A 23,964-nucleotide genomic window follows, 5' to 3' on the forward strand; every position below is an offset into this window, starting at 1 on the left:
CGGGAGCACGCAGGCGTACGAGGACGTGGGCTCGCAGCTCGGTTGCCAGTCGGTGACGGGCCTGCCGGTCTCGATCGACCACATCACGGTGAAGGAGTACGTGGGCTCGGTGTTCGGCTTCCATACTCGGAGACGTGGCGCAACTTCGGCTACGTGTTCATCTTCATCGCGGTGCTCCGCGTGCTGGCGCTGCGCTTCCTAAACCATCAGTTAAACAAGCTTGCTACATACAGTGTAACTTTTCAGCTCGGTTGTATTGATTGTGGGTTGGCGTTGTTCAGATCCTCAGGTAAGTGGGTAATTCTTTGGCGTGTGTATTGGTACATGCATTCACTTCGGAGAGCCTGCACAACTTACTACATAGTTCATACATGCTACTACAACTCATTGCTTTGATTGTCTACATTCTACGCGTCCATACACTATTAAAGTGTGACATTGCCCATGCATCGGATGCGTCTGCACTCCGCAATGTGTGGGCATTCCTTTTCTATTTTTTATGTGCCCACATCACTGCTTGTGAGTGGGCACAACACTATTTATGGAGGTCGATTCCAAAGCTTTGGTGGCCTGACACCGACCTCCAAGCAGAGGGTGTATCTGAGCATTCACCGCTTCGACTTCCTGCTGCATGAACCCCACATAGGCACCGCTGCTGCAGGTGGATCTCATCACTATCGCCTGGAACCGCCCGCTCGTGTCAGGCATACACAGGGCGGTTGGCTTGCAGAAGGCTCTGACGTTGCTGTGAGTTATGCTTTGCCAACTTTTATGTGAGTCGTCTGGGTGCGGACGTCCCCGCGTTCGACAAGCACTACGGTGCTTGTACTCACCAGCCTTACGTCGAGCAGTCCCACGGTTAGTGAACTCGGAGCGTTCTTCACTAGTTTGCTTGGTGGCGAAGGAATACGGTCGTGAACAAGCACGAAGCTGTTGGACACGGATACAGAGGGTGCTATAGTGAGCAGCCCGCTGATGTTGTAGAGAGATTGTACTGAGCCTGCGCCAGTACCTGGAGGTGGTGGAGAACCTGGCGGCCAGAGCCAACATCTCCAACCGGATGCTCGTGCTCGTGGACGTAGAGGAAGCCGCCAAGTCCAGGAAGCATTTGTACAGGTACGGGAAGCAATATCGGACAGAGATGAAGGGCATCGGGAAGCCGCTGCACACGGAGCCCGTCGCGTTGCAGGAGTGCGAGGAAGTGGCCGAGTTCGTGCACAAGGCGCACTGTGACCCGCTCTGGGTCACGTCACTGCATTCGCCACACAAGCCCTGGAGACGCGTGTTTTTCAAGGAAGTGCAGGAGTTGGTGCTGTTAGGATAGAGCGCCCAGGACTGCATCTACCAAGCGCAAAAAGGAAGAGGGTGTGATGGAGGCTGCGACGCAAAACACAGCAGGAATCTGCAAGGCTATCTGCTAGAATTCGTCGGCCAAAGAAGATCAGTGCTTTGAAGAGTTTGAAGGATCCAGGACGAGCAAGGTTTCGACGAGGGTGGAGAGACTAAACAAGCACTTCCCATTTAGTGATGAGAAGTCCGAGCGGACTGAGCTGCTAATTCACGATCAGGGCGAGATCGAAGACTATATTCTGAAATACTTCGCCACGATGGACAATCCATGAAGCAACGAAGACCATTGCAGCGGACGATTCTGTCTTCGGCGGCGAGCGTGAAGACGCGTACGTGTGCGTCGACGTCGCTGCTCAATTTCGACGAGTGATGCGCATGTTCGCGCCGGTCACGGACAGAGCTCATGAAGACATCCAAATTGAGGGTGCTATCACGCACCGAATAGAGCAGGCAGCCGCAGTAGGACAGGTGTTCGACGTCTCGAAGGACGTGGCGATGGTTCTGAAGCAGCAACTGTCCGTTGTCCGAGGGCACAAACATCACTCATCAGCGCAAGATGCACCGCGCTCGCGACAACGTGGGCAACAACCTCCGCAGCCGCAGCTCGAGGAGCCACAATGAATTGCAGCGAGAACGACTACAGCCAGGTGCACACGTACAACCCCTCCAAGCTGTGCAATGTGTTGTTCACAATGGAACTCTCTCCGCTCTTCGAGGCGAATGGTGTTAACGACGTCATCGCTGTGGCTTGCAACCCAGGGGTATCAGCTACCAACCTGAAGGCGATGATGCCGGCGGCTGCCAAGACTGCCAAGCGCAACTGGTTCTGGAAGCTGTTGTTCAACCTGGGGGAGTTTCAGCCCCAGCAAAGTGCTCAAGCGGGGAGCTGTGGACGTTGTACGCAGCCACATGCCGCGAAGTCAAGAGTGGCGACTACTACTGGGCCCAAGTGCTTCAAGCCCTTCGGCAGTCCCGTGTGAAGACCGTCCCGAGCTCAGCAAGTCGAAGGAGGTCGCCATCAAATGGTGGGCCCTCCGCGAGCGTCGTGCACGTTTGGCCTCCGACGTCCAAAACGGTGGAGTGTAGCGGGCTACACATTCGGTTCACCTCCTACCTTAGTGTAACATGCACTAATGGACACATTCAGGTTGACCACTCCACAGGGTGGTCCACATTCATAGCAAAAGCATATGACTGGTAGAAAGTAACACCTTTCTACCAATGAGAGTCATTCAATAGATAGGGGTTCTGCCAGCCATCCAATGGCAGAACCTCTCATTAGAAATATCAGTTTTAGGAGGAAACCCTATTTACAATCAATACAGTTCTCATTTGGCACCAAAGCTATCGTTCGGTTCCTTTATCTAGGTTTAAGTATACTTGCGGATACAAGTATACTGAACTTAAGTAAATTACTCCTACGCTTCCTCATACACGTGCGCACACGTGTAAGCTTAAGTAGTGGGTCTAAGCAGACCCATTACATGGAGTGTCTCTAGCAGATACACCACTGGCTACGGAAGGACTCGCCCGGGTGCACCAACGCGTACGAGGTTGAAGCTGCTATTTGCGCTGGCACGTTTGAATTCACGATGTGGGCGCACTTTCTCAGTTTTCCCGCCCAAAAGCTCCAGTTTGGCAGATATGCAGCATTTCCCAACTGGACAGGCGGAGCACAAGCGGCATCGTCGACTGGCCCGTCGGAACGCGAACGGCATCTACAACTGGATCATGACGAACGACGTGTTCTACCGCAAGGTGCTAGCGCACCTGAAGCACGACTACTCGAAGCTGGAGCAGCACGCGAGGGAGCTGGAGCAGGCCAACGTGGCGCTAGAGCAGGACAACGTGGATCTGCGCAACGCGCTGCTGGCGAAGGAGCAGCAGACGGCCGAGCTGCAGCGAGAGATCGAGGCGCAGACCAAGGCCTCGGGGGCATGCACCAGGCGCTGGCCTGCGAGGTTGCGGCGCTCCAGGACCACCTCGAGACGAAACAGAACGAGTGGGCCAGGCGCAACCAGGTCTGGAGTGACGGCTGGAACCGACTCACCAACGAGCTCGCAGAGGCCGAGGCGACGAAGTACCGCGAGAAGAGCAAGACGCGCCGCAGGAAGATCAAGGCGCTGAAGAACAGAGTGAGGACGGCTGTGGCCACCAGCAACAGCTTCGAGCAGTGGCTGCTGTTCGTGGAGCAAGAGAAGCAGGACGTGGAGACGCTGCTGGCCCGCTACAAGAAGAAGCTGCAGGCGCAGAATAGAATCATGACAGAGGCTCGGGTGTTGGCGCGGGAGCTGAGGCGGAGCGCGGAGAGCACCATTTTCAACAGCTCCACGACGGTGAACTCGTGGTGTTCGACGTTCGAGAGAGGCATCGCCCACGTCATCGTCGCTGGAGAGTTGTGTATGATTGTCCTGGTCTGCCTCGCTCAAGCGCTGTCCGTCGGTAGTCTCGACGTCGCCTGCTACTTCAGATGGAAGCAGCTGTTTACGCAGCGACAGCGAGCTCATCTACGGCATGTCAACGCTCGAAGGTCTGGAAACTGCGCGCCGCGGGTCTCCTTTCTCCCGCAGCAGCTAAGGCCGATTCTGCTCAAGCAACTTGGTGGCGAGAACCACGAATGCAAGTTCGACGGCGTCGTTGTCGTTGTCGGGTGGACCAACAGGAACAAGCAACATGAAGCGGTGGTGGCACCACGGAGAGGAGGCCCATTACCCTCATTTATCTCCGTGGCGACGCAGAGACCCATTTCTCTCTGTCGTGCGCTGCTCTTCGTCGAAGGTTTGTGGACGTGGAGTTGCCGAGGCGTTGTAGGCCTCACGTTAAGTGCGCCAGCAGACTCAGTTGATCGGGGCTCATTACCCTCGTTCACGCTGTGCCTGCTGGCGTGCTTCGCATGAGGTGCGAGTGTGGTGTGCTTTTGCAGTGGTCGATGGGGACTCATTACTCCCTGTCGACCACTGGGATGGTCCACTCGCTTGCTCTTCTACTTCGCTGCGGTGCTTGCGTCCGAGGCTTTTGTCGTGTGATGTGCCTCGCTGAATGGACTTGTTCCGTGACGTGCTGCCTGATGACGCCAATGTCGACTCGATCGTTGACGAACGACGTTGCTGACCAAGCGACCAAGCTAGCTAGGACCAGCCGGAAGACATGTATGTTGGCAATGAGTATGTGTATCGCGAAGACAAACGTATCGATAGTAGCATTTATTGAATCCATAAAGCATTTGCTCCCAGCTTTGTCTGCCACTCAGTGATGCACTCACAAGGCCGCAGCACGAAGACGTTGGCATCCAAAACCAAGTAAAGCAACCCACAGGCTGTCACGTCCGTGTATTTGGGTGATACGAGTGCGAACAGTAGATCCTACAGCACCTAACGTTGTCCTTCCACTCGCCCGATCCTTGACCGTCCTCTCCATCGCCGTGCGGGTGGTCCTCGTCCTCAAGATTCGTTGAAGTATACCGCATGACCTCATTCGAGCCGAACTTGTGCACGTCTTCGTCCTCGCTCATGTAGCCGCATACGCTGTGCTTGTCGTCGGCCTTGTTCTCTCCGCGGTCCTCCTGTACCAACAGCCGGCGGGTGTCCGCGCGCCTCCAGTCCTGCATGGTTCGTTCCAGCTCGCTCTGTTGTCTGCGAACGCCACCACTTGCTCGTGCGTCCAGGCGCTCGGCAGTCCGTGGTACCACAGACCCAACACGGAGCACCCGTCCTTCACGTGGCGGTCGACCACGCTCTTGTAACCACCGGAGACACTGGACAACGAGTTCAGCTGCTGGTACGGGCCCTCGCTGAACTCGTACTAACGCCGCTCGCCAACTCGTAGCTCCGTCACGTCTGGGCGGTAGCAGGTCATCTGGACGATGGTGAATGAACCTCTTTTGCTTTCTCAATTGACTTTATTGAGAGTTATACCGCTATCCTATTGCTACCTTACAGACGTGCTCAGTCCGAAGCAAAAGCGGAAGTGAGGGCAACCGTCCTCGCTTCCTGACCTGCTTCCATTCCTCATCGCACAGATATTTGCCTCGATCAAAGAGGAGGCAGGAGCCAATCTCCTGTTGGCTCCTTTACCAATCATATGATCGCAGTACCGTAGACTACACTCGACACTTGACTTACAGTATAATAACCAATATACTCTATTTAATATGTCTCGCGCGGTGCGTCTAAACCCATCCCCGGGATCGTCTGTTCGGTAGCCTTTCCGAACAGACGGCCCCCACGGTACTCCTGAACTCCATGCATGGAGTCTGGGCTCAACACTCCCACTAAGTGGCGTTTGATGTCTTTAGGTCTTTGACCCCAATTAGTTCTCTCAACTTTGTGAACTGATCAGTTGGTAGAGCCTTTGTTAGAATATCCGCTGCCACATCATCCGTTCGACAGTAGTGTATATCTAACCTTTCCTCTTCTACGAGATCCCTTGTAAACAAGTATCCTATTTGAATGTGTTTTGTTGCTTTATGGTTGCTTGCATTCTTTACCGTACTGATGGCTGACTTGCTATGACACCATACTTGTACTGATTGTTCCTGAGGAAATTCCATTTCTCACAGCAGGTACCATAACCACTCGCTTTCCTTTGCGCCTTCGCTTAGTGCAATGAGATCTGCCTCAGTGGTCGAAAGCGATACTGATGCCTGTTTGCTGCTACACCATGATATACTGGTCCCGGCCATCGTGATCACAAACCCAGTAACCGACTTACGTTCTTTGGGTTGACACGCGAACCTTGCGTCTGTGTACACTTCATACGTCACCGCTCTCGATTTCCTATCAAGAAGGAGACCGTACGTCGGCATCCCTTTCAAGTATTTGAGTACACGCCTAGCCGCCTCCCAGTGCGTCTCATTGTAGCACGACAAAAACTTGCTCAGTTCTCTGACTGCGTTTGCAATGTCTGGTCTGGTTCCTCTAACTAGATACTGTAGTGACCCGACAAGCCCTCGATAGTCAAATTCCTGGGCTGCTATTTGTTGAGCTGGCATCTCTGTCTCTGGCTCTAGCTCGACACTTTTGATCTGTGGTGTTGAAACCGGTGCAGTCTTTTCCATATTGAACTTTCTCAGTAGCTCCTCTACGTACTTGTGCTGTGAGATTGTCATAGTCTTTTGCTTTCGGTTTCTTCGGACCTCCATCTTTAAGATATAATGGATGTCTCCTAGATCTTTCATCTTGAATCTCGCCGAGAGATTCCTTTTTAGCTTATTGATCAGTCCCATATCACGAGACATGATTGTAAGGTCATCACCATAGACAACCACGATTACCCAATGCTCTCCCACTTTTTGAACATAGATGCAATACTCTTTGTTGCATCGGACAAAACCAAGACCGGTGAAAAATCTGTGAAGGACTCCATACCAGATCTTAGGGGCTTGCTTTAACCCATAGATGCCCTTTTTGAGCTCACAGACCAGTCTTTCATGATCCGCTAATTTGTAGCCTGGAGGTTGATGAATATACACCTTCTGTTCTTCTTCCATAGACCCATTAAGGAATGCCGTGCTAACATCCATTTGGTTGATATGACAATTCAATATGGTTCCAATGGCTAAGACGAGCCGTAGTGACTCAAAACGGGCCACAGGTGCGTATACATCATCACAATTCACACCATACACTTGATGATTCCCTTGTGCGACTAATCGTGCTTTGAATCGTTATATAGTCCCGTCCGCATTATACTTTACAGCAAGAACCCAATGATACGGTAGTGCCTTTGACCAGGTGGTAAGCGAGTTAGCTTCCACGTTCCGTTCTCGAGTAGCGACTGATATTCTAAATCCAGTGCTTGTCGCCACTGTTTTCTGTAAGTACCCGTAAGGGCTTCTTTCAGATTTTTGGGGACTGATAGACTATTTCCAATTTGGTCCACCGCAATCTCTTTATCGATATGTGTTTGAAAACACTGACAGTCCGTGTATCTTGTCGGAGTTTTCCGGGTCCGCTGTGGCCGGGTTTGTATCACCTCACGAAGCCCATATTTCTCCGTGGTCGACCCTAGACTCCCACTGCTCCAGTTAGCCCCTTTGCTTTGCGTTTGACTCCCACTGCTTCAAGTAATACTGCTGGATTTGGTGTTGCTCTCGATGCATCTTGTGCTACTATCTCGCTGGTTGGTTCTTTTTCCAGAGAGTCAACGTCTATAAGCTCATCCGGTGTCAGTTTCTCCGGTTCTTTTCCAAACGACCGTGCAATTATGTTTGAACAGTTTCTGTGTCAAACGTTACTGATCTAGCAACCATGAACGTGTTGCTGTGTATATCCAGCAGCCTAAACCCTTTGGTATCTTCAGAGATACCGAGAAATCTGCACTTGATTGCTCGCGCTGCCAGCTTCTTGTCATTTCGGACAGCTGCAGGCACGTAGGCAAAGCACACGCAACCCCATACCTGGAGTGTCTTTTTGTTCGGGTGTGCCCCTTTTACTAATTCATACGGTGTCCTGTTCTTTAGGCGACTCATGGGGGTGCAGGTTTGCACGTAGGTCATTTATTTGAGCGCCTCTGGCCACCATTTGGCTGCCATGTTTGCATCCCGGAGGGCACAGCGTACTTTTCCCACCTTAGATTGATGGTCTCTCTCTGCCGCTCCATTTTCTTCTGGACTTTATGGATTAGAGGTCTGAAACGTTATTTCTTTTCCTGTGCAGAATGTTTTTAGCGCTGAATTTACAAATTCCGTGCCGCCATCTGATCTGATGCGCCTTATTGTAAACTTTCCCTCTCTTTCTAGTTGTGTCAGTAGCTCTTTGACTTTTATCTGTACCTCCGTTTCTTTCGAAGTACATATGTCCAACGCCATGATGTCTGATCATCAATGATACTGAGAAAGTATCTGATAGAGTGTACTGCACCGTATACTCTCAGTGTCGTCATAGGTCCATTAACATCCATATGAATGGTACTAATGGGCTGATTGTCTCTAGACCAACCATATTCCTGTAGCTCATCCTGCGCATTTTCATTTCTGTGCATGTGTGGCAGAAGAATGGTATCTTCGTGAGTGCCACCCTACTAAAGCTAGGTAGACCTGGTATCAGGTTACCACTCATCACCTCAATTAACTTATCTCTGTCGAGGTGTCCTAATTTTACATGCCACTCCATGAAGGCTGCTTTGACCTGAGTGTGCCCTGCCATCCTAAGGCGCATGATAGGCCTTGCTTTTATAGCAGAGCAGTAAATCTGCCTGTCTCTCAGTGTACGAGCCTGTATATAGTAGGCTCCATTGACTGCAATAGCCACAAAAGCCAGCTCGTGTTTCCAGAGGACAAATTTGTACCCACCTCTAGTACTCTCCACAATTTGATAACCTGTCTTCTTTAGCCAATACTCACTCAATATATTAGCTTTGGCTTTCGGTACTAGTGCCATGTTATCAAACCGGAACGACCAGGGCCCAAAAAATAGAGTAGAACAGAGTCAACGTGTTTATTGCTTAGTTTACTGCCTTCTCCGAACGTAAACCTAAACTCTTGTCTGGGCTGTTTGCGCACAAACAGCGACGCGTCAGCGGTTAAACCGTAGCCGCACCCTGAGTCTAACACCCAATCAGAACACGCCACGTCAGCCATATCACTTTCCATCAGCTCAGGGTACAAAACTCTCACCGTCTTTTCGATGTTCGCAGAGGCTTTCGCGATGCTGCTGGAAGCTTCCGTCACTTTTCCAGCAAGGACCAGAAGGTGGCCCGTCGCAAACTCGTCGACGTCGTCGTCGTCACTGAGCGGCGTATCCGACACCACCGGCGATCCAGGGGTTGGGGGAGGGGACAGCATCAGCGCATCCTCGTCCGCCTTGGCTTGTTCCGGCAACAGTGTGTCGCTGCGACTTGGGCCAGGCTCTGCCTGCTTGGCTAGAGCAGCGGCGACGCGCTTGGGCTTGCTGATTGGCTGCAGTAGCGCCACGTCCACGGGAATCCCCGCACGGACCGTCCTGGCCTTCTTCTTTGCGCCCTTTTTCGTTCCTCTGGCATGGGCAACTCCCACGGTCCTGGGCGGGACAGCCACACGCGAACCCTTCACGTATATTTTTGAGCGCATCAAACCGAGGCTACGGTCTTCTAACATATTGGGACAGTCGCGCTTCATGTGGAAGAGACCGTCCTTGTTGTACTTGCCATCACAGTAGAAGCAATCTTCAATCCTGCGGTCGGTGTTCCGCGCCTTGCGCTTGCCCAGATGCTGGCTAGCCCTCGCATGATTTGCGGGCATAGCCGTAGACTGCATCGCCTCAATTTGGCTGCGGCTCTTCTCCATGAACACGTTGCGCGACAACGACTCCACCCTGTCCAGGTGAAACGTCCCGCTGCTGACCCCACATGGTTTCCCCAGTATTGGCTTGGGAACAGCGACAGAACCTTCATCGCCGCGTACTGATTTGGGATCACGGTGACGCCATTCAGTGCGTCCCGCGACTGACGGTTGATCCGATTACGCGCCTCCTTGACGCACAAGATGAGCTCGCCCACAGACTTGAAGTCCATAGCCAGGGCGGCATCGAATCTTGCAAGTAACTTGGCCATTCCTTGGGCGTTCGAATCCCCGTACACTGTATCCAGTCGCTGCCATGCGACATACAGCGTATTGTCGTTGAACGACGAGCGCAGCGACTCCAGGTACGAACGGGGCAGAGTCTGACTCAGCAGGGCCCGAATGTACGCATCTTGGTCGCCAAGCGTCACTTGCTGAAACCGGTACGCTCTCTGCGCCTCTTCATCGCCGTCGTCCATCGGACGAGGGATTTTGCAGTTGGTTCGCAGCAAATCCTCGAACCCAAAAGCTGGCTCGGCTAGGCCCTTGACGATGGCCTCGCGGTGCATCGCTTCACTTTTCTGTCGCAGGTGACCGACGATCAGATCCTTCCACACCCCAAACTGGTTAGTGTCCATTGGGAAGACGAGCCTGTCAAACAAGCCGCTTGTCGAGTTGTTGGCCATGATCACTTGTACCCACACTTGAAATGTTAAAGTGAATGAACCTCTTTTGCTTTCTCAATTGACTTTATTGAGAGTTATACCGCTATCCTATTGCTACCTTACAGACGTGCTCAGTCCGAAGCAAAAGCGGAAGTGAGGGCAACCGTCCTCGCTTCCTGACCTGCTTCCATTCCTCATCGCACAGATATTTGCCTCGATCAAAGAGGAGGCAGGAGCCAATCTCCTGTTGGCTCCTTTACCAATCATATGATCGCAGTACCGTAGACTACACTCGACACTTGACTTACAGTATAATAACCAATATACTCTATTTAATATGTCTCGCGCGGTGCGTCTAAACCCATCCCCGGGATCGTCTGTTCGGTAGCCTTTCCAAACAGACGGCCCCCACGGTGCTAGAGTTCACTCCTGAACTCCATGCACGGAGTCTGGGCTCACCAAACTGGGTCAGTGGCTACAGCGTCTCGATCCGCTTCTCCGGTGTCGACCATGTTGCCTTCGAAGCTCTCGTTGCCGTTTTTTGTTGTGTATCGTACATAAAACCTTCGCTAAATATTATAATATGCTTTTGAAGAGGTAGGGCGTGGTTGACTCAAAGAACCGCGCAAGGAAAATTCAAGTAGAACGCACAATACTGTACCTATTTTGCGGTACGTTGCTTTACACAATATAGGACTGTAACGAAGAAGTAGACCAGTGTTATCTGATGCAGCTCACACATCGTTAAAGGAGGAAGCAATGAATGATGTATTACAATGGTTGACCTCAGTGTTCGTACAGCCTTCGTTGAGGTGTCTAGATTGGCTGGTATTGTTGACGATGCTGCCCGTCCTGGCGACGGCGACGGTGCGCGTACACCGTGGCCACCAGCATGAGGAAGGCGCAGCCTACGAAGAGCGACACGGTTGGGCCCGACGCAGCATCAGAAGAGGTGCTTGCCTGCGAGACGGTGTCACTGGTCTGCTGTGCCAAGGCAGCATCACGGTGCTCCTCTTGGTCAGGTTTCTTGCTGGCGGAATCGAGCACACCTCCAGCCGCCTCACGCTCGAACGGGTCGCTCGGGTAAGTGATGGCCGTGCACTTGTCGTCGCCGAACAGGAAGCAGTCAAAGAGATGCAGGCCGTGCAGCGGACGCACAGCAGGGACCATGTGACCCGCACCCTTGACGGTCTTGAAAGTGAGACCAAGCTCAAAGCGCTGCTGGTAGCCAGCGATTTGGTCGTCCGGCCCGAGCCACGCACGCCAAGGCGACGCTGGCTTTAGTGCAAGTCCGGCGTCCTCCGTGATCCAGCGCTGGGTGCCGATGAAGTTCACGACCGAGTCAGCGTCGCCGCTGTAGATGAGGACCTCCAGGTCATTGCCCAGTAGCTTGCGGTACTTGTCGAGCGACGAGAATGTGCGGTCGAAGTTGTGCGAGATGAACGACTGGCACTCCTCCCACTTCATGGGCAGCTCGCCCTCAATGTGCAGAGCCTGCTGCACGTCCAGTCTGTTCAGCAGAGCAACCGTGAAGTCACCTGCGCACGGACCGACAACTCCGCGGTGCGTCTGGATCTTCGGACCAGCCTTCTGGAACAGGTGCGAGTGCAGTGCATCACGCTGGTTGTTCTTCATGTGGCACACGTCGCCGTAGATGTAGTAGTGGTTGAACTCGCCCGTGTCCGCCGCCTCGTGCGCTTTCAGGACAGCCTCTTCACAGTGCGTCGTGCAGTTAACGTCCGTAAACATGCACTGTGCCACGTCGTGCTCGCAGTAGTCGAGAAGCGTGAAGTAGTCTCCGCGCGAAATGAGCGCGTGCGAGTAGTAGTAGTCCATGTAGGCGTTGCCGTCGATCTCCATGTCTGTGAGCGGGTTGCCAATGGCGAAACCCTTGAGGTTCAAGCCCTCGAGCGGGTCGTCCACCAGTCGCTCCACTAAGAACGGGATATACATGCCGGCGTAGCTCTCGCCCGTCACGTAGAACTCACGGCCCTGCAGCTCCGGGTACGTGTCGAAGAACTCGCGGAGGAAGAGCCGAAGTCGGTCCGCCACGACATCGTCGTTATAGTAGCCGGTGGCAGCTTGCAGTGGCTGGCTGAAGCCGACACCCGAGGGCGAGTCCACCCACACCACATTGGCGCGAGCGTTCCAGCCGTACGGATTGAGCCCGACCGTGCCGTTGCGCTTGGCGACAAACGGTCCGTTTTCCGTGAAAAAACCCTCGGACGACGCGCAGCCCGGGCCACCGTTGAGCCAGAGCACAATGGGGTCGGTCTCGGGCGAGCGGCGCGACTGCGTGTACCAGTAGAACATCTTCTCCTCCGTGGGCGTGGGCAGGTGCAGCTGGCCGGCAAAGTGCTTGAAGGGCACGTCCTGCTGCTTGAGACCGGGAAGGTCTCCGACGCGATGGACGTCGTGTGCTGCGGCAGGAGACGCGAAGAGCATCGCTCCGAGCGTTGCGATCGCGATGGAGAGCTTCATTGCGAGGCTCGAAGCAAGTGGCGATCGATGCGGCGGCGGAGGCAAAATTCAAGAGTGAAGAATGTGCATTTTGCTCGAAATAAGGGGGCGTCCGCCCGTAACGGCGAGTGGATCCACTCAGTGGACGCAAGCTGTTTTGCGATTGTGACTCGTCCGTTCAGAGCCACGTAAACCCCAATCATGAACCGAACTCGCAACCAACATTGACGAGCTTCCCTTGAAACAATTCGCGGTACACTCATACGCAGCACCTTTTTCGATGAAGCAGGCAACGATTGTTTCCTCACGCTTTGCAGCTGAATTGAATTATGTAGTTACTTCCGTGTTTGCTTGCCACAAGTTTCTCACACTGACACATTCTGGGCCAGCACCATCTGCTATTTGTCCTTACTGGGCCAGCAACTTCTGCTATTTGACCTTACTGGGCCAGCACACCTTCTGCTATTTGTCCTTGCCACGTTATACCACCGTTTGGTAGCCGTTGGAGTAGAGTCGCTCATACCGCGCGCGCTTCCTGCCGTTGCGGATGCCAACGGCCACTGCAGCCACTACCACAACGCTCACGACGGCCAAGGCCAACCAGGTCGTCGACGGACCGGTCCCACCCGTTGTGACGTTACCGTTAACCGTCTTGATGACGTCGTTGGAGTCGTCTGAGTCGGCGTCCACCGCCTGCTGGGCCACTGTCAGTCCTGTCTCGATCTCGTTGTCGTCCACGGGGTACACGAACTTGCCACAAGCATCCTGGCCGAAGACGAAGCACTCGAAGAGATTGAGCCCGTGTAGCGGACGCACCGCAGGCACCATGTGACCAGCACCCTTGACAGTCTTGAAGGTCAGACCATCGTACTTCTGCACGTAGCCGGCTAGCTGCTTGTCCGGGCCAAACCACGCGCGCCACTTCTCTGTGATACGAAGCTTGAGTCCTTGGCCGCCGATCCAGCGCTCCGTGCCGATGAAGTTCACGACCGAGTCGGCATCACCGCTGTAGATGAGAGCCGTGAGGTCGCGGTCCAAGATGTTGTGGTACTTGGGCAGCGACGAAGGGCTTGACTTGTAGAGGTCGCCTACAGGATCGCTGCAGCCCTTCCACACGACGTACTCGCCACGTTTGCCTGTCACGTGAATGGCTTTTTGCACTTCCGGGAGGTTCAGGTACAGGTGGGTGAGGGAGTCGGCACACGCGCCAATGTCGCCGCGGTGCGTGGGCGAAATCTGAGCCGACGGCTTTGCCCGCTTGCGAAGAGCCTTTGCCTGGGTGTTGTCCATGAGGCAGATGTCGCCGTAAATGTAGTACGGGTCCAACGCGTCAGCGTTTGCAGCGACTTCAGCCTCCTCCAGCATCCCCTCGCACCCTGCAGGACACGGGGTCTCGTCAAAGAGACAGCCGATGTGGGCACCACAGAGCACCTTGATCTTCTCGTAGGCTTCGAGCGACACCATGGCGTGCGAGTAGTAATAGTCGATATACGCATTGCCGTCAATGATGTTGTCCGTGAACGGGTTACCAATTGCGAAGCCCTTGAGGTTGACACCTTCGATCGGCTCCTCCACCAGGCGATCCACCAGGTACGGAATGTACATGCCAGCGTAACTTTCACCCGTGATGTAAAAGTCGCGGTTCTTGAGCTCACTGAATTTTCTGAAGAAAAGGGCGAGGAACTCGCGCGTCTTGGCCGCCACGACGTCATCATTGTAGTAGTTGGGACCCTCCACTGGTCCGCTGAAGCCCACACCTGCGGGAGACTCGAGCCACACCATGTTCACCTTGCGGTTCCACGAGTAGCGGTTCACCTTGATGGAGAGGTCGTCACGCACGACGAACGGGCCGTTCTCCGTGAAGAGGCCGCCGAGCGACGAGCAGCCCGGGCCGCCGTTGAGCCACAGCACGATCGGGTCGTTCTCCGGGTCGTTCTGACTCTCCGTGTACCAGTAAAAGAGCTTCTCCTTCTCCTCGAGCTCCAGGTGGCCGGCGTAATGCTTGAACGGCAGCTTTCGGGTCAAACCCGGCAGATTCTTGACCAGTGCGTCGTCGTTGCGGGCGCCCGAAGTCACGGCCAGCAGCGCCGCGAAGCTCGCGAGCAGTTGCAGTGCCACCTTCATCTTGGTCTCTTGAATTGCGTCAATGACAGGAAAGTTGCAAGTGAGGCAGACGAGCAACTGATGGCAATCATTGCAAGAGAGAGACAAGAAGGTGAGGCTGGAAGAAGGCAGAGCATCAGATCATCGAGGATGTTTGGAGCAGACGGCAGTTACGAAAAGTACACACTCTACGCAGTCATTTCCAGCCAATGGAAGAATTTACAGCATCTGATTTCTATCTGTTTCTACCAATCCGAGATGATATTGGCAATCACGACCACTTCAACTTGACCAATACAACTGGCAAGTCAAATTGAAATCGTCCTCAAGTTTTAGGATGCAGTCTCCACACGACGAAAGCTAAATGATGTTGTGCGAGCATTTTCTGTCGCTAGTCTCCCTTCGATTCGCCGGGAGGTGGTGCTGCGCTGCCGGGAGCGGTGCTGTTGCTGCCAGAGACCAGAGACGCGCCCTTGCCGAGACGGTCGCACACGATTGTAATGTGCTTCTTCAGCCGCTTGGTGTCCTCCTGCATCTGCAGCTCGCTCGTCGCGAGCGCAGGAGTCGCAGACGCGCCGTCCTTGTTCTGGGGCTGCTTGGCCAGCACTGTGCGCAGCAGCTCCGTCATGGCACAGTCGGTCCGCTCCTCCCAGCCTTGCTCCACGGCACCGCTGTCGGCAGACTCGTTCACGACGGGCGACAGATATGCCTCGAGCAGCTGCGCGTCTTCATCGCTCAGGTGGAACCGGAATTGAATGAGCATCAGTATGAGCGACACGCAGCACGACAATCGGTTCGCCGCGCGCTTGAGCTTGACTTCCACAGCCTCCATGGCGTGCGACAACGAAATGAGTTGGTCATACGTGCCGTGCAGCAGCACGTCCAGATAATTCACAGCGGCGGGGCTGCGATCCTTGTAGCGCACCAACAACCGCTTCTGGATGACGCGGAACTGGTGGGCTCGGTCGTTCAGCTGCGCCGCGAGCTCAAGTTTTTCCTTTCGCAGAGCAAAGTGCGCGTCAATCGCGCCGAAGAAATCTGCGAGCGGGAGGGGCTCCTGGTAAAACACCTCCAACACCGACGAGGAGGATCCACCTCCGCCGCTCTTGGCCTCCGCATTCTGCTCCCGACCGTCAAAGTATGCACGGAGTCGTACAACGAGCTCTTGTGACACCATCCAGAGCGCCTCGAGCTCGTTCGACTGGATGCGGTACCGTCCAGCGTTCTTCGACACGAGAATCGTGGCTTCGACGCCATTGTAGTACTGGAAGCTCAGCACGTTTGTACCGGATCCTCCCGCCACCACTTGTTTTGCCCACTCAGGCGTGCAACTTGGCTGGTGAAGCATGTCTTCGAACAGGCTAGCAAGTTCCAGCGGCTCTTGATTAGTCTCGAGGGTGAATTTAAAGGTGCTCGACTTGACGGGAGGCACGAGGCGGCACGCCATGCACATGGGCAACTTCACAACACACTGAGAGACACGAGGCTGCCCTGTCTCGAGTGTGTAGGATGCTGAAATGGTAACGGATAACGAGGTTGGCATGGCTTCAGCACTTGGGCGCAATACAACCGGAATGATGAGCGGCGTAGATGCCTTGCCATCGATACTCCCGATCACGAAGGAGGAGTCACTAGCCGCCACATTTTCGGGAGTCAACACCGATAGCGTCACATTGGACACACGGTTGGCACCCGTGTACGTGACGTACACGCGCATCGTCAGCTGTGTATTCTTGCCATCATGTACGGGGCTCCCGCCTCCACGACTAAACTCGTCGCTCCGATCCGGTAGTGCATCCAGTATTGCAGGCACCTGGGCTCGGATCAACACACGATCCTTCGGCTCCGTCCGTCGCTCGCCTTGTGCACGTCGAATGACATTCAGTAGCTGTCGGTGTTCCTCATCCATCTCTTCATAGTTGATTTCCTTTGTGTCTGGTGCAACAACAGCGGAGGACGGCGGATCTGTACCCATATAATTCACAGAAAGCGCTCCATCCGAGTCGAGGCTCACGATCATTCCATCTATGCCGCCAAATTCGGAGACCTGGAGGGCCACGGGAACCACCGAGGAACAAGCAGACCAAATGAGTGTTTTGTCCTTGAAGACACTCCACAGTTTCGTGTCGCTGGCAACGAGCAGGTTTTCCAGCGCAGTGGTGTTTGGTGTACCCCGCTCGGTAGGTGATGCCCAGCGCTGGAACGGACAAAATGCCGATGGGTGAAAGCCTAGTCGCTTCTGCAGATATACCTCTCCTTGGGGTTTGATACCAAAAAGCGTGAATTCTCCAAGAACCAGAATGTCAAAGCTGGTTGCCGAGTCCTGGTATGAAGTTCGCGCCACTCGAACATCCACAATGATTTCACCAATATTAATCTTCCAATCGCAGTGTACGGACGCCGACGAGGCATCCCCTTGTCGGTCTTCTTTACCGTCTTCATCCAGCGCGTTCTTCTTCTTCTTTAGCGAGGCAGAGGCCAAGACTTGGTAACGGTAGCACTCAAGTTGCAAGTCTGACGTGGCTGCTATAACTGCGTCCATGCCAGCCGCATAGCATATCGCGCCCGGCAAGAAATTGTTGTTGAGTGGCTGCAGGAATGCGAATCGGTCCTGCTCGAAAAACTGAAGCCGCCCATCCAGCGACTGCACGCACAAATGATCTTTCTCCAAGCGTGCAGGAGCTGCTCCGCCAGAGCTCGAGCTGGCTGACCCAAACGGCCCGTAAATGAAGTTGTACGCTGTAAAATGCTCGCCATCGATCCCCAACAGGTGTTCGTATCGTAGTGTGATCTTGAAGTAACTCGCCGCCATCCCCGTCCCGCCCATGCCTTCCACCACATAGACCCCAATCCTCCTCGGCTGTAGAATGGCCAGCGCCAAGATGCGTTGGTTCCTGCCGTACAGAACACAAAATCAGCTATACTGTTTCATCCACTGCACGTGAGGCCACCAGACTCACGGGATAAAGTAGCCCAGCGCCAACTGCAGAATCGGGCGGCGGAGGTTCTCTTCGAGCAGCAAATGCTCGATGCGGAAGTCGCTCTGCGTGGGGCAATATACGCGCAACACGCCGTTCAAACTGCCCGTCACGATCTTCGCTGTAGGAATGTGTGTCGCAGTCAGCGGACGAGACCCCCCACAGTTGCAACAATTCGCACTTTACCATGGCCAGACGCGTCGTTGTCCACGTTGCCCACGACCAGCGCCCCTGAAGTATACTCCTCGTCATTCTCGCCCTTGGCGGCCCACCACTCGCGCACCTGGAAGAGCGACATGGCCGATGAGGATATCCGAGCCAAACGGACGCGTCGCTTCAAGATGCATCTGTCTCCGATTGGCTATTAATGAACTTCTTTACATCCAATCCGATCACATGCATCCATTTCGGAAGATGACGGGTGTTGCACTGGGTGTCCGCCTGAGCGTCGTGGCCTTCGAGGCGCCGCTGCAGGAGCGCAGAGCCTTGCGCGCATTGAAACGTACCGTGGCTTCACACACAAATGTTTGCACTTCTCCCCATACAATTTCCGTGTGTTGCGGCTCTGTAGCCATCGCAGACGCGGAGGTTTTCCAGTTTGTGACCTTTCTACTATCGGATGAGGGCTCTGCGATGTATCCGGAGGAGACACAGCAGCTTTCGAGGCTGTTGGTGGAGAGAATCAGTTTGAAGACCAACCAGAAGAACAAGTCGAAGACATTTACCCACTGGGAGGACGCCACCGCTCGCTACCTCGTGGCGGAGAGCCCTCAAGACACTCGTCGAGTGCTGGTGCTGGTTACGTACAGACCCACGCAGCTCCTGCCATTGTACATGGCATCAGCGAGGCGCGCCGTCAAGCTGGTCAATGCGGTGGTGGCGCTGGTCACGGCCAACGCGTACATTTCGACGCTAGGAGGCGGCCACTTCCTGTGTCGCCATTTGAACCAGTCGACGCTGCTGGCCAAGCTGCAGATCGGCATCTCCATGGGGCTCCAGGACCCCGTGCTGGAGAGCAAGTGCAGAGTGAACTTGATGTACAACGCCCTGCAGCTGGGCAAGTTCAAGCGCGCGAGGAGGATCCTGCGTCGAGAGGAGCGAGTGGCCGAGCAGCTGGACAGCAGTGAGTTGAGGAAGGTGTGCCATGCTGCGACCGTGTATCTGGACAAGATGGACCGACTGCATAAGGAGGAGATGCTGTTTCACAAGAACGGAGGACGTCCAGCCACGTTGCATGACAACTTCTACCGGCAGAGGATCGTCCGAATGACCAAGTGAGAAGATCGACATGCCAGCAAATTAGCTTCTGAGTTTACTACACCTTTGATACAGTTCATTAAACGTTAAACAAGTTGAAGGTTTGTTTCATCTCTGAGCAGACTTCTTCTGGCTGTTAAGCATGTGATCTTGCCGGCCGTAAGCTCGTCGATAGTCCAGTCGAGCGATCGGACAATCGGGTAACTTACCCCACATGGATATCCCGCGATCTGTTCGCAACAGCGTAAGCAAATGGCTGCTGTCTCTAATAACACTGCCCCACTAAGCAATTAATCGCGCAGGGCACAAGCTCAACCTCGACGCTGTCCCGATGGTTTACTCGTTCATGTCCAAGACCGTGGCTTTGGTTTCGACTCTGCTGGCGGCTCTCGGGTCTGCGAATGCAGAGCTGGAGACTGTCAAGCTCTCGCACCCGTACGGCTCCAGCGCCGAGGTGTTCCTGTTCGGTGCTCACGTGAAGTCGTTCCGCGCGGCGATGGACCCGAACCTTGACGTGCTGTTCATGTCGAACGACTCGTACCTCGATGGCGTGAACCCCATCCGTGGCGGCATCCCTGTCGTGTTCCCGAACTTCGGCGGCGCGCCTGGCTTCCCGAACCACGGCTTCGCCCGCATCACCAACTGGACCCTCGCTGGCGTCGAGGAAGCTGCCGACAAGAACAGCCCCAGCGTCGCCACGTTCACCATGGCGGCCAGCAACTCCACCCGCCAGATGTGGCCTGTGGAGTTCGAGCTCGAGTACGAGGTGAAGCTGTACGCGAACCAGCTGGAGACGGCGCTACACGTGCACAACACGTTCACGGAGCAGATCGAGTTTCACACGCTGCTGCACAACTACCTGTGGGTGGACGACTCGCAGAACGAAGGCGTGGTCGTGTCGGGGCTCAAGGGCGTTGACTACTTCGACCAGGTGGCCAAGGTGAACAAGACGGAGACGCGCGAGTTCATCAGCTTCAACGGCTCGGTGCAGACCGGCAACACGTATCTCAACGCGCCTGACCAGGTGGTTGCCACCATCAAGGGCGTCCAATTCATGGATCGAACTGTGACGGTGCAGAAGGCGGGGTTCATCACTGGTGACGCCGGTCAGAACCAAGTCGAGACCCAGACCGACGCCGTCGTGTGGAACCCGGGTGCCGAGCGAGCCAAGAAGTTGGAGGACTTTGGCGACGAGGAGTACATCAACATGGTGGCCATCGAGCCTGGCCGTGTCAGCGTCAAGCAGCCACTTCCGGCCGGTCAGACCTTCACGCTGCAACAAAACATCACAGTCACCACATTGTAGACGAAAACTTAGTTTGTAGTGAATCAACGTTACCACGTCAAGGCAATCACGCTATTGCAAAAATGTAGCCATTCTTTACAAATTTCAAGTACACATCGTATTCACAAATTGTAAGGCTCACAAGAAGCAAAATGTTTTTCGTCCGTCGTGTAGCGACCCACGCGCCTTCGGGCAGCCGCGGCTTCCAGCGGTCCGTGGGCATCGTGGGCATGCCCAATGTGGGCAAATCCACGCTCTTCAACGCGCTGACCAAGACGGAAGTGGCCCAGGCGGCCAACTACCCGTTCTGCACCATCGACCCCAACGTGGCGCGAGTGGCGGTGCCCGACGAGCGCGTCCGGCACCTGGCGGAGGTGGAAAAGTCCAAGCGCGTGATCGAGACGCAGGTTTGCACCATTTTGCAGCGGTTGCACTGGCAAAAGTTGCACCGACTGACGATGAATGTGTGATTTTGCAGCTCGAGTTCGTGGACATCGCAGGACTCGTGCGCGGCGCGTCGCACGGCGAAGGACTTGGTGCGTTGCAATTGCATTTTGGGAGTGCTGGTTGGAGTGTTGACTGTGTTTTTGATGGCAAAGGTAACAAGTTCCTGGACAATATTCGGCAGGTGGCGGTGATCGCGCATGTCGTCCGCTGCTTCGAAGACACTAACATCCTTCACGTCGATGAGTCTGTGGACCCCATTCGCGATTTGGAGACGATCCGCACAGAACTGATCCTTGCTGACCTGCAGACAGTGGAGAAACGTTTGACGAACCTCGCCAAGAAGAAGAAGTAGGCGGTGGCTTCTTGTCCTGCTGATGCAGTAGCTTTTGAGGCTGATGATGGTCGATTGTTTTTTATTGTTGTGGTAGGTCGGCGGATCCGACGATTCCGTCGCTGCTGGAAGTCCTGAAGCGTCTGCAGCCTCATCTAGAAGACGGGAATCTGGCGGAGGGCATGGCGTTCGAGAAGCCCGATGAGCAACTGCAGTTCGAGCAGCTGCAGCTGCTGACGGCCAAGAAGGCACTCTACTTGTGCAATGTGTCGGAGGATGATGCCGCTACGGGTAACGAAATGACAGAGGCGGTGCGCGAACGCGTTGAGGCCGAAGGAAGCGTGTGCTTGACGGTGTCGGGCTCCCTAGAGGAAGCGGCTGCGTCGTTCGAGGACGACGAGAGTCAGCTGGAGTACCTGAACGAGAGTGGCCTGACGGAGACGGGGTTGACGAAGGTTATCCGTGCTAGTCAGGAGCTGCTGCAGTTGAAGACGTATTACACTGTTGGTGAGAAGGAGGCGCGCGCGTGGAATGTGCTGGCCGGATCGACGGCGGCTGTGGCAGCTGGTGTGATCCACTCGGATTTTGAGAAGTTGCTCATTCGCGCCGAGACCGTCGGATACGAAGACTTTGTGAAGTCTGGTAGTATGCGCGCAGCTAAGGAGAAGGGTCTGCTGCGTTCGGAAGGCAAGGACTACATTTGCCACGATGGCGACATCTTCAACTTCCTCGTGGGAAAATAGACGCAAATGAATTGATGGCTCTGGCCAAAGTTTTACATACAAAAATGGGTTTCAAAAATGGGAACCTGGCAACGTTTCCTCAGTCTGCAAAAAACGTATTTGGGTTTAGTTTAGGGATTTACTGTGGTTGGCAGCAGGACGCCAGGCGAGCCGCCGTTGCTGGGCCGCCGCCCCCCCCCCACTCCCAGCTCGATGCCTCCTCGCGACGCAAACAGGTGACAGACAGGGCGACGGAACCGAAGGCATTCACTGGAAGACTGGCCGATGGAGGGACAAATTCGTCTCCGCCCTCCGGACGTACACGGAACTGAATGGAAACACACTCGTGCCTACCTCTTTTGTCGTCCCAAGTGATGACGCTCTCTGGTCCGAAGTGGCGTGGGGCTACAAACTCGGAAGTGCGGTGTATTCGCTGAGGTACAGGCTGCAGAAAGGATATGTACTACCTACCATATTGGCAGCCGACCTGCAGAAGCTAAACTTTGTCCAAGATGTGGACCAATATCACTGGGAGGAGGTCATTATGCCCGCTCTAAGGCGCTTTTTCGAGCTGAATGAACATACAGACGTACATTACCGTTTTGTTGTCCCTACGGGGGATAACACGTCGCCCGAGTTGACATGGGGGTGGCCACTTGGACGCAGCGTCGTCGGTGTTCGCTGTTAGTGGTGCATACGTGAAGCAAGTTTCTGCGTCGAAGGAAGAGCTCAAGGGGATGGAATTTTGCTTCACGGATATCTACGAAAGAGATTGGACTGAGAAAATACTGCCGGCGTTGGGGGTATATCGTCAAGTGTTTGATCATTGCATCGTAGAACGATCGTTTGTTGTACCTGCTGAGCTCCCATGGCCCAAGAAAGCGTGGGGGGGTATATCTCGGTCAAACTGTCAACGGGATCTGAGGCGGTCGCTATTATGGAAAACAATTGACTCGCGATAAGGCGCTTCTTGATTCGATGGGTTTCGCGTGGGATTTTCGTGACTCGGTGTGGAGGGAGCGCATAGTGGCTGCGCTGAAGGTTTATGCGGCGCGAGTAGGGCATTGCAAGGTTCGGAGTAGCTTTGTCGTGCCGTCATATGCTCCTTGGCCAAAGCATTCTTGGGGGGTACATATTGGAAGAATTCTTGACACGATGAGGAGGACGGGATCATATTTCTCGCACTTCGGTCGCGATGAGGAGGACGGGATCATATTTCTCGCACTTCGGTCGCGATGCCGACTGGTTGGATGCGTTGAGACTCAATATGAGACTATCGCCTGCAGCATTCCAGAAGCATATTGCGCCGTTGCTGGATACTTACGCGACCGTGACCGGCGAGCAATACGTTCCAGACGACTTTGTCATCCCATCGGAAGCTCCATGGCCTGAAAACTTGTGGGGCGTTCATCTGGGCATCATTGTAGCTCACAATGGTCACCATGTGGTTTAATACAAAGCAAAACATGAACTTCGGATATTTCGAAGTATCTTATTACTACATGTAGTATTTTCTTTAGTTGTTTAATATCTAAGCCATAGCAACGTAGCTATCTTTCCTGATGAACCTCTGCCGACACCGCTGCCGAACCAGGTTGGTCTCTGAATCCTATGCTCTACCATAGCTCAGTCATGCATCTCAGTGTTGCAATAAGTACTATTCTGGCTTATTTGAAACACATCAGTTCAAAAGATAGCTCTCAGGCAAAGAATCTACCAATATCACTGTACCTGAGGCCTGGCTCATCACTGCAGTGACTCAATCTTGAAGTGCGAAGCCATCCAGCGTTCAATACCAACAGCTTCTTCATTGACAACATGATTTCGACCTTGGAAAATCTCAGGAAACCTGGGGAAGGCACTTGCTGCGCGTCCATGGGGATGGCACCGGAGAGGATACAACTAACAGAAAAGAGCAGTTTTACGCTATTCACGGCGATGGTCGCAGGCAGTGGAGAAGACAGAGCAAATGCTCGAGCGATGTTTGATGCTTTACAGAAGAAGCTGGAAATCCATCCCCTATGAGTAGGTGGCATGGCTGTGGAAAGCTAACGTTAAGAGCTAGAGTTGAGTTGACCAGTTTTGATTTGTTCTACTACTAAGTTTCTC

At 54.2% G+C, this 23,964-nt stretch overlaps 11 protein-coding genes across 11 annotated transcripts; 7 read left to right on the forward strand and 4 right to left on the reverse strand.

Annotated features, from left to right (window-relative positions):
• Window positions 1–1,060: 1,060 nt before the first annotated feature.
• Window positions 1,061–1,324, forward strand: KRP23_13342 (uncharacterized protein; the record flags this gene model as incomplete). The annotated part of the gene is made up of 1 exon (XM_067884040.1): window positions 1,061–1,324. One exon carries the CDS (start codon window positions 1,061–1,063, stop codon window positions 1,322–1,324), a length of 264 nt encoding a protein of 87 aa, XP_067738661.1.
• A 643-nt stretch (window positions 1,325–1,967) lies between these two features.
• On the forward strand, window positions 1,968–2,330 carry KRP23_13343 (uncharacterized protein; the record flags this gene model as incomplete). The annotated part of the gene is made up of 1 exon (XM_067884041.1): window positions 1,968–2,330. The coding sequence occupies one exon, from the start codon at window positions 1,968–1,970 to the stop codon at window positions 2,328–2,330; it is 363 nt and encodes a 120-aa protein (XP_067738662.1).
• A 664-nt stretch (window positions 2,331–2,994) lies between these two features.
• KRP23_13344 (uncharacterized protein) lies at window positions 2,995–3,927 on the forward strand (the record flags this gene model as incomplete). The annotated part of the gene is made up of 3 exons (XM_067884042.1): window positions 2,995–3,311; window positions 3,509–3,750; window positions 3,821–3,927. The coding sequence occupies 3 exons, from the start codon at window positions 2,995–2,997 to the stop codon at window positions 3,925–3,927; spliced, it is 666 nt and encodes a 221-aa protein (XP_067738663.1).
• A 742-nt stretch (window positions 3,928–4,669) lies between these two features.
• On the reverse strand, window positions 4,670–4,957 carry KRP23_13345 (uncharacterized protein; the record flags this gene model as incomplete). Its single annotated transcript, XM_067884043.1, has 1 exon — window positions 4,670–4,957. The coding sequence occupies one exon, from the start codon at window positions 4,955–4,957 to the stop codon at window positions 4,670–4,672; it is 288 nt and encodes a 95-aa protein (XP_067738664.1).
• A 6,074-nt stretch (window positions 4,958–11,031) lies between these two features.
• KRP23_13346 (uncharacterized protein) lies at window positions 11,032–11,556 on the forward strand (the record flags this gene model as incomplete). The annotated part of the gene is made up of 1 exon (XM_067895993.1): window positions 11,032–11,556. One exon carries the CDS (start codon window positions 11,032–11,034, stop codon window positions 11,554–11,556), a length of 525 nt encoding a protein of 174 aa, XP_067738665.1.
• Window positions 11,089–12,753, reverse strand: KRP23_13347 (Serine carboxypeptidase ctsa-4.1; the record flags this gene model as incomplete). Its single annotated transcript, XM_067884045.1, has 1 exon — window positions 11,089–12,753. The coding sequence occupies one exon, from the start codon at window positions 12,751–12,753 to the stop codon at window positions 11,089–11,091; it is 1,665 nt and encodes a 554-aa protein (XP_067738666.1).
• Window positions 12,754–13,212: 459 nt separating this feature from the next.
• On the reverse strand, window positions 13,213–14,856 carry KRP23_13348 (Serine carboxypeptidase-like 26; the record flags this gene model as incomplete). The annotated part of the gene is made up of 1 exon (XM_067884046.1): window positions 13,213–14,856. The coding sequence occupies one exon, from the start codon at window positions 14,854–14,856 to the stop codon at window positions 13,213–13,215; it is 1,644 nt and encodes a 547-aa protein (XP_067738667.1).
• Window positions 14,857–15,226: 370 nt separating this feature from the next.
• Window positions 15,227–18,111, reverse strand: KRP23_13349 (Protein PTHB1; the record flags this gene model as incomplete). The annotated part of the gene is made up of 3 exons (XM_067884047.1): window positions 15,227–17,729; window positions 17,796–17,934; window positions 18,000–18,111. 3 exons carry the CDS (start codon window positions 18,109–18,111, stop codon window positions 15,227–15,229), a joined length of 2,754 nt encoding a protein of 917 aa, XP_067738668.1.
• Window positions 18,112–18,209: 98 nt separating this feature from the next.
• KRP23_13350 (uncharacterized protein) lies at window positions 18,210–19,091 on the forward strand (the record flags this gene model as incomplete). The annotated part of the gene is made up of 2 exons (XM_067884048.1): window positions 18,210–18,315; window positions 18,385–19,091. 2 exons carry the CDS (start codon window positions 18,210–18,212, stop codon window positions 19,089–19,091), a joined length of 813 nt encoding a protein of 270 aa, XP_067738669.1.
• Window positions 19,092–19,401: 310 nt separating this feature from the next.
• KRP23_13351 (Glucose-6-phosphate 1-epimerase) lies at window positions 19,402–20,376 on the forward strand (the record flags this gene model as incomplete). Its single annotated transcript, XM_067884049.1, has 1 exon — window positions 19,402–20,376. One exon carries the CDS (start codon window positions 19,402–19,404, stop codon window positions 20,374–20,376), a length of 975 nt encoding a protein of 324 aa, XP_067738670.1.
• Window positions 20,377–20,507: 131 nt separating this feature from the next.
• KRP23_13352 (Ribosome-binding ATPase YchF) lies at window positions 20,508–21,876 on the forward strand (the record flags this gene model as incomplete). Its single annotated transcript, XM_067884050.1, has 4 exons — window positions 20,508–20,762; window positions 20,834–20,891; window positions 20,955–21,150; window positions 21,231–21,876. 4 exons carry the CDS (start codon window positions 20,508–20,510, stop codon window positions 21,874–21,876), a joined length of 1,155 nt encoding a protein of 384 aa, XP_067738671.1.
• Window positions 21,877–23,964: the final 2,088 nt, after the last annotated feature.

Source organism: Phytophthora ramorum, assembly GCF_020800215.1.
Source record: "Phytophthora ramorum isolate Pr-102 chromosome Unknown Phyram_PR-102_s0017, whole genome shotgun sequence".
In the NCBI taxonomy this organism is placed as follows: domain Eukaryota; phylum Oomycota; class Peronosporomycetes; order Peronosporales; family Peronosporaceae; genus Phytophthora; species Phytophthora ramorum.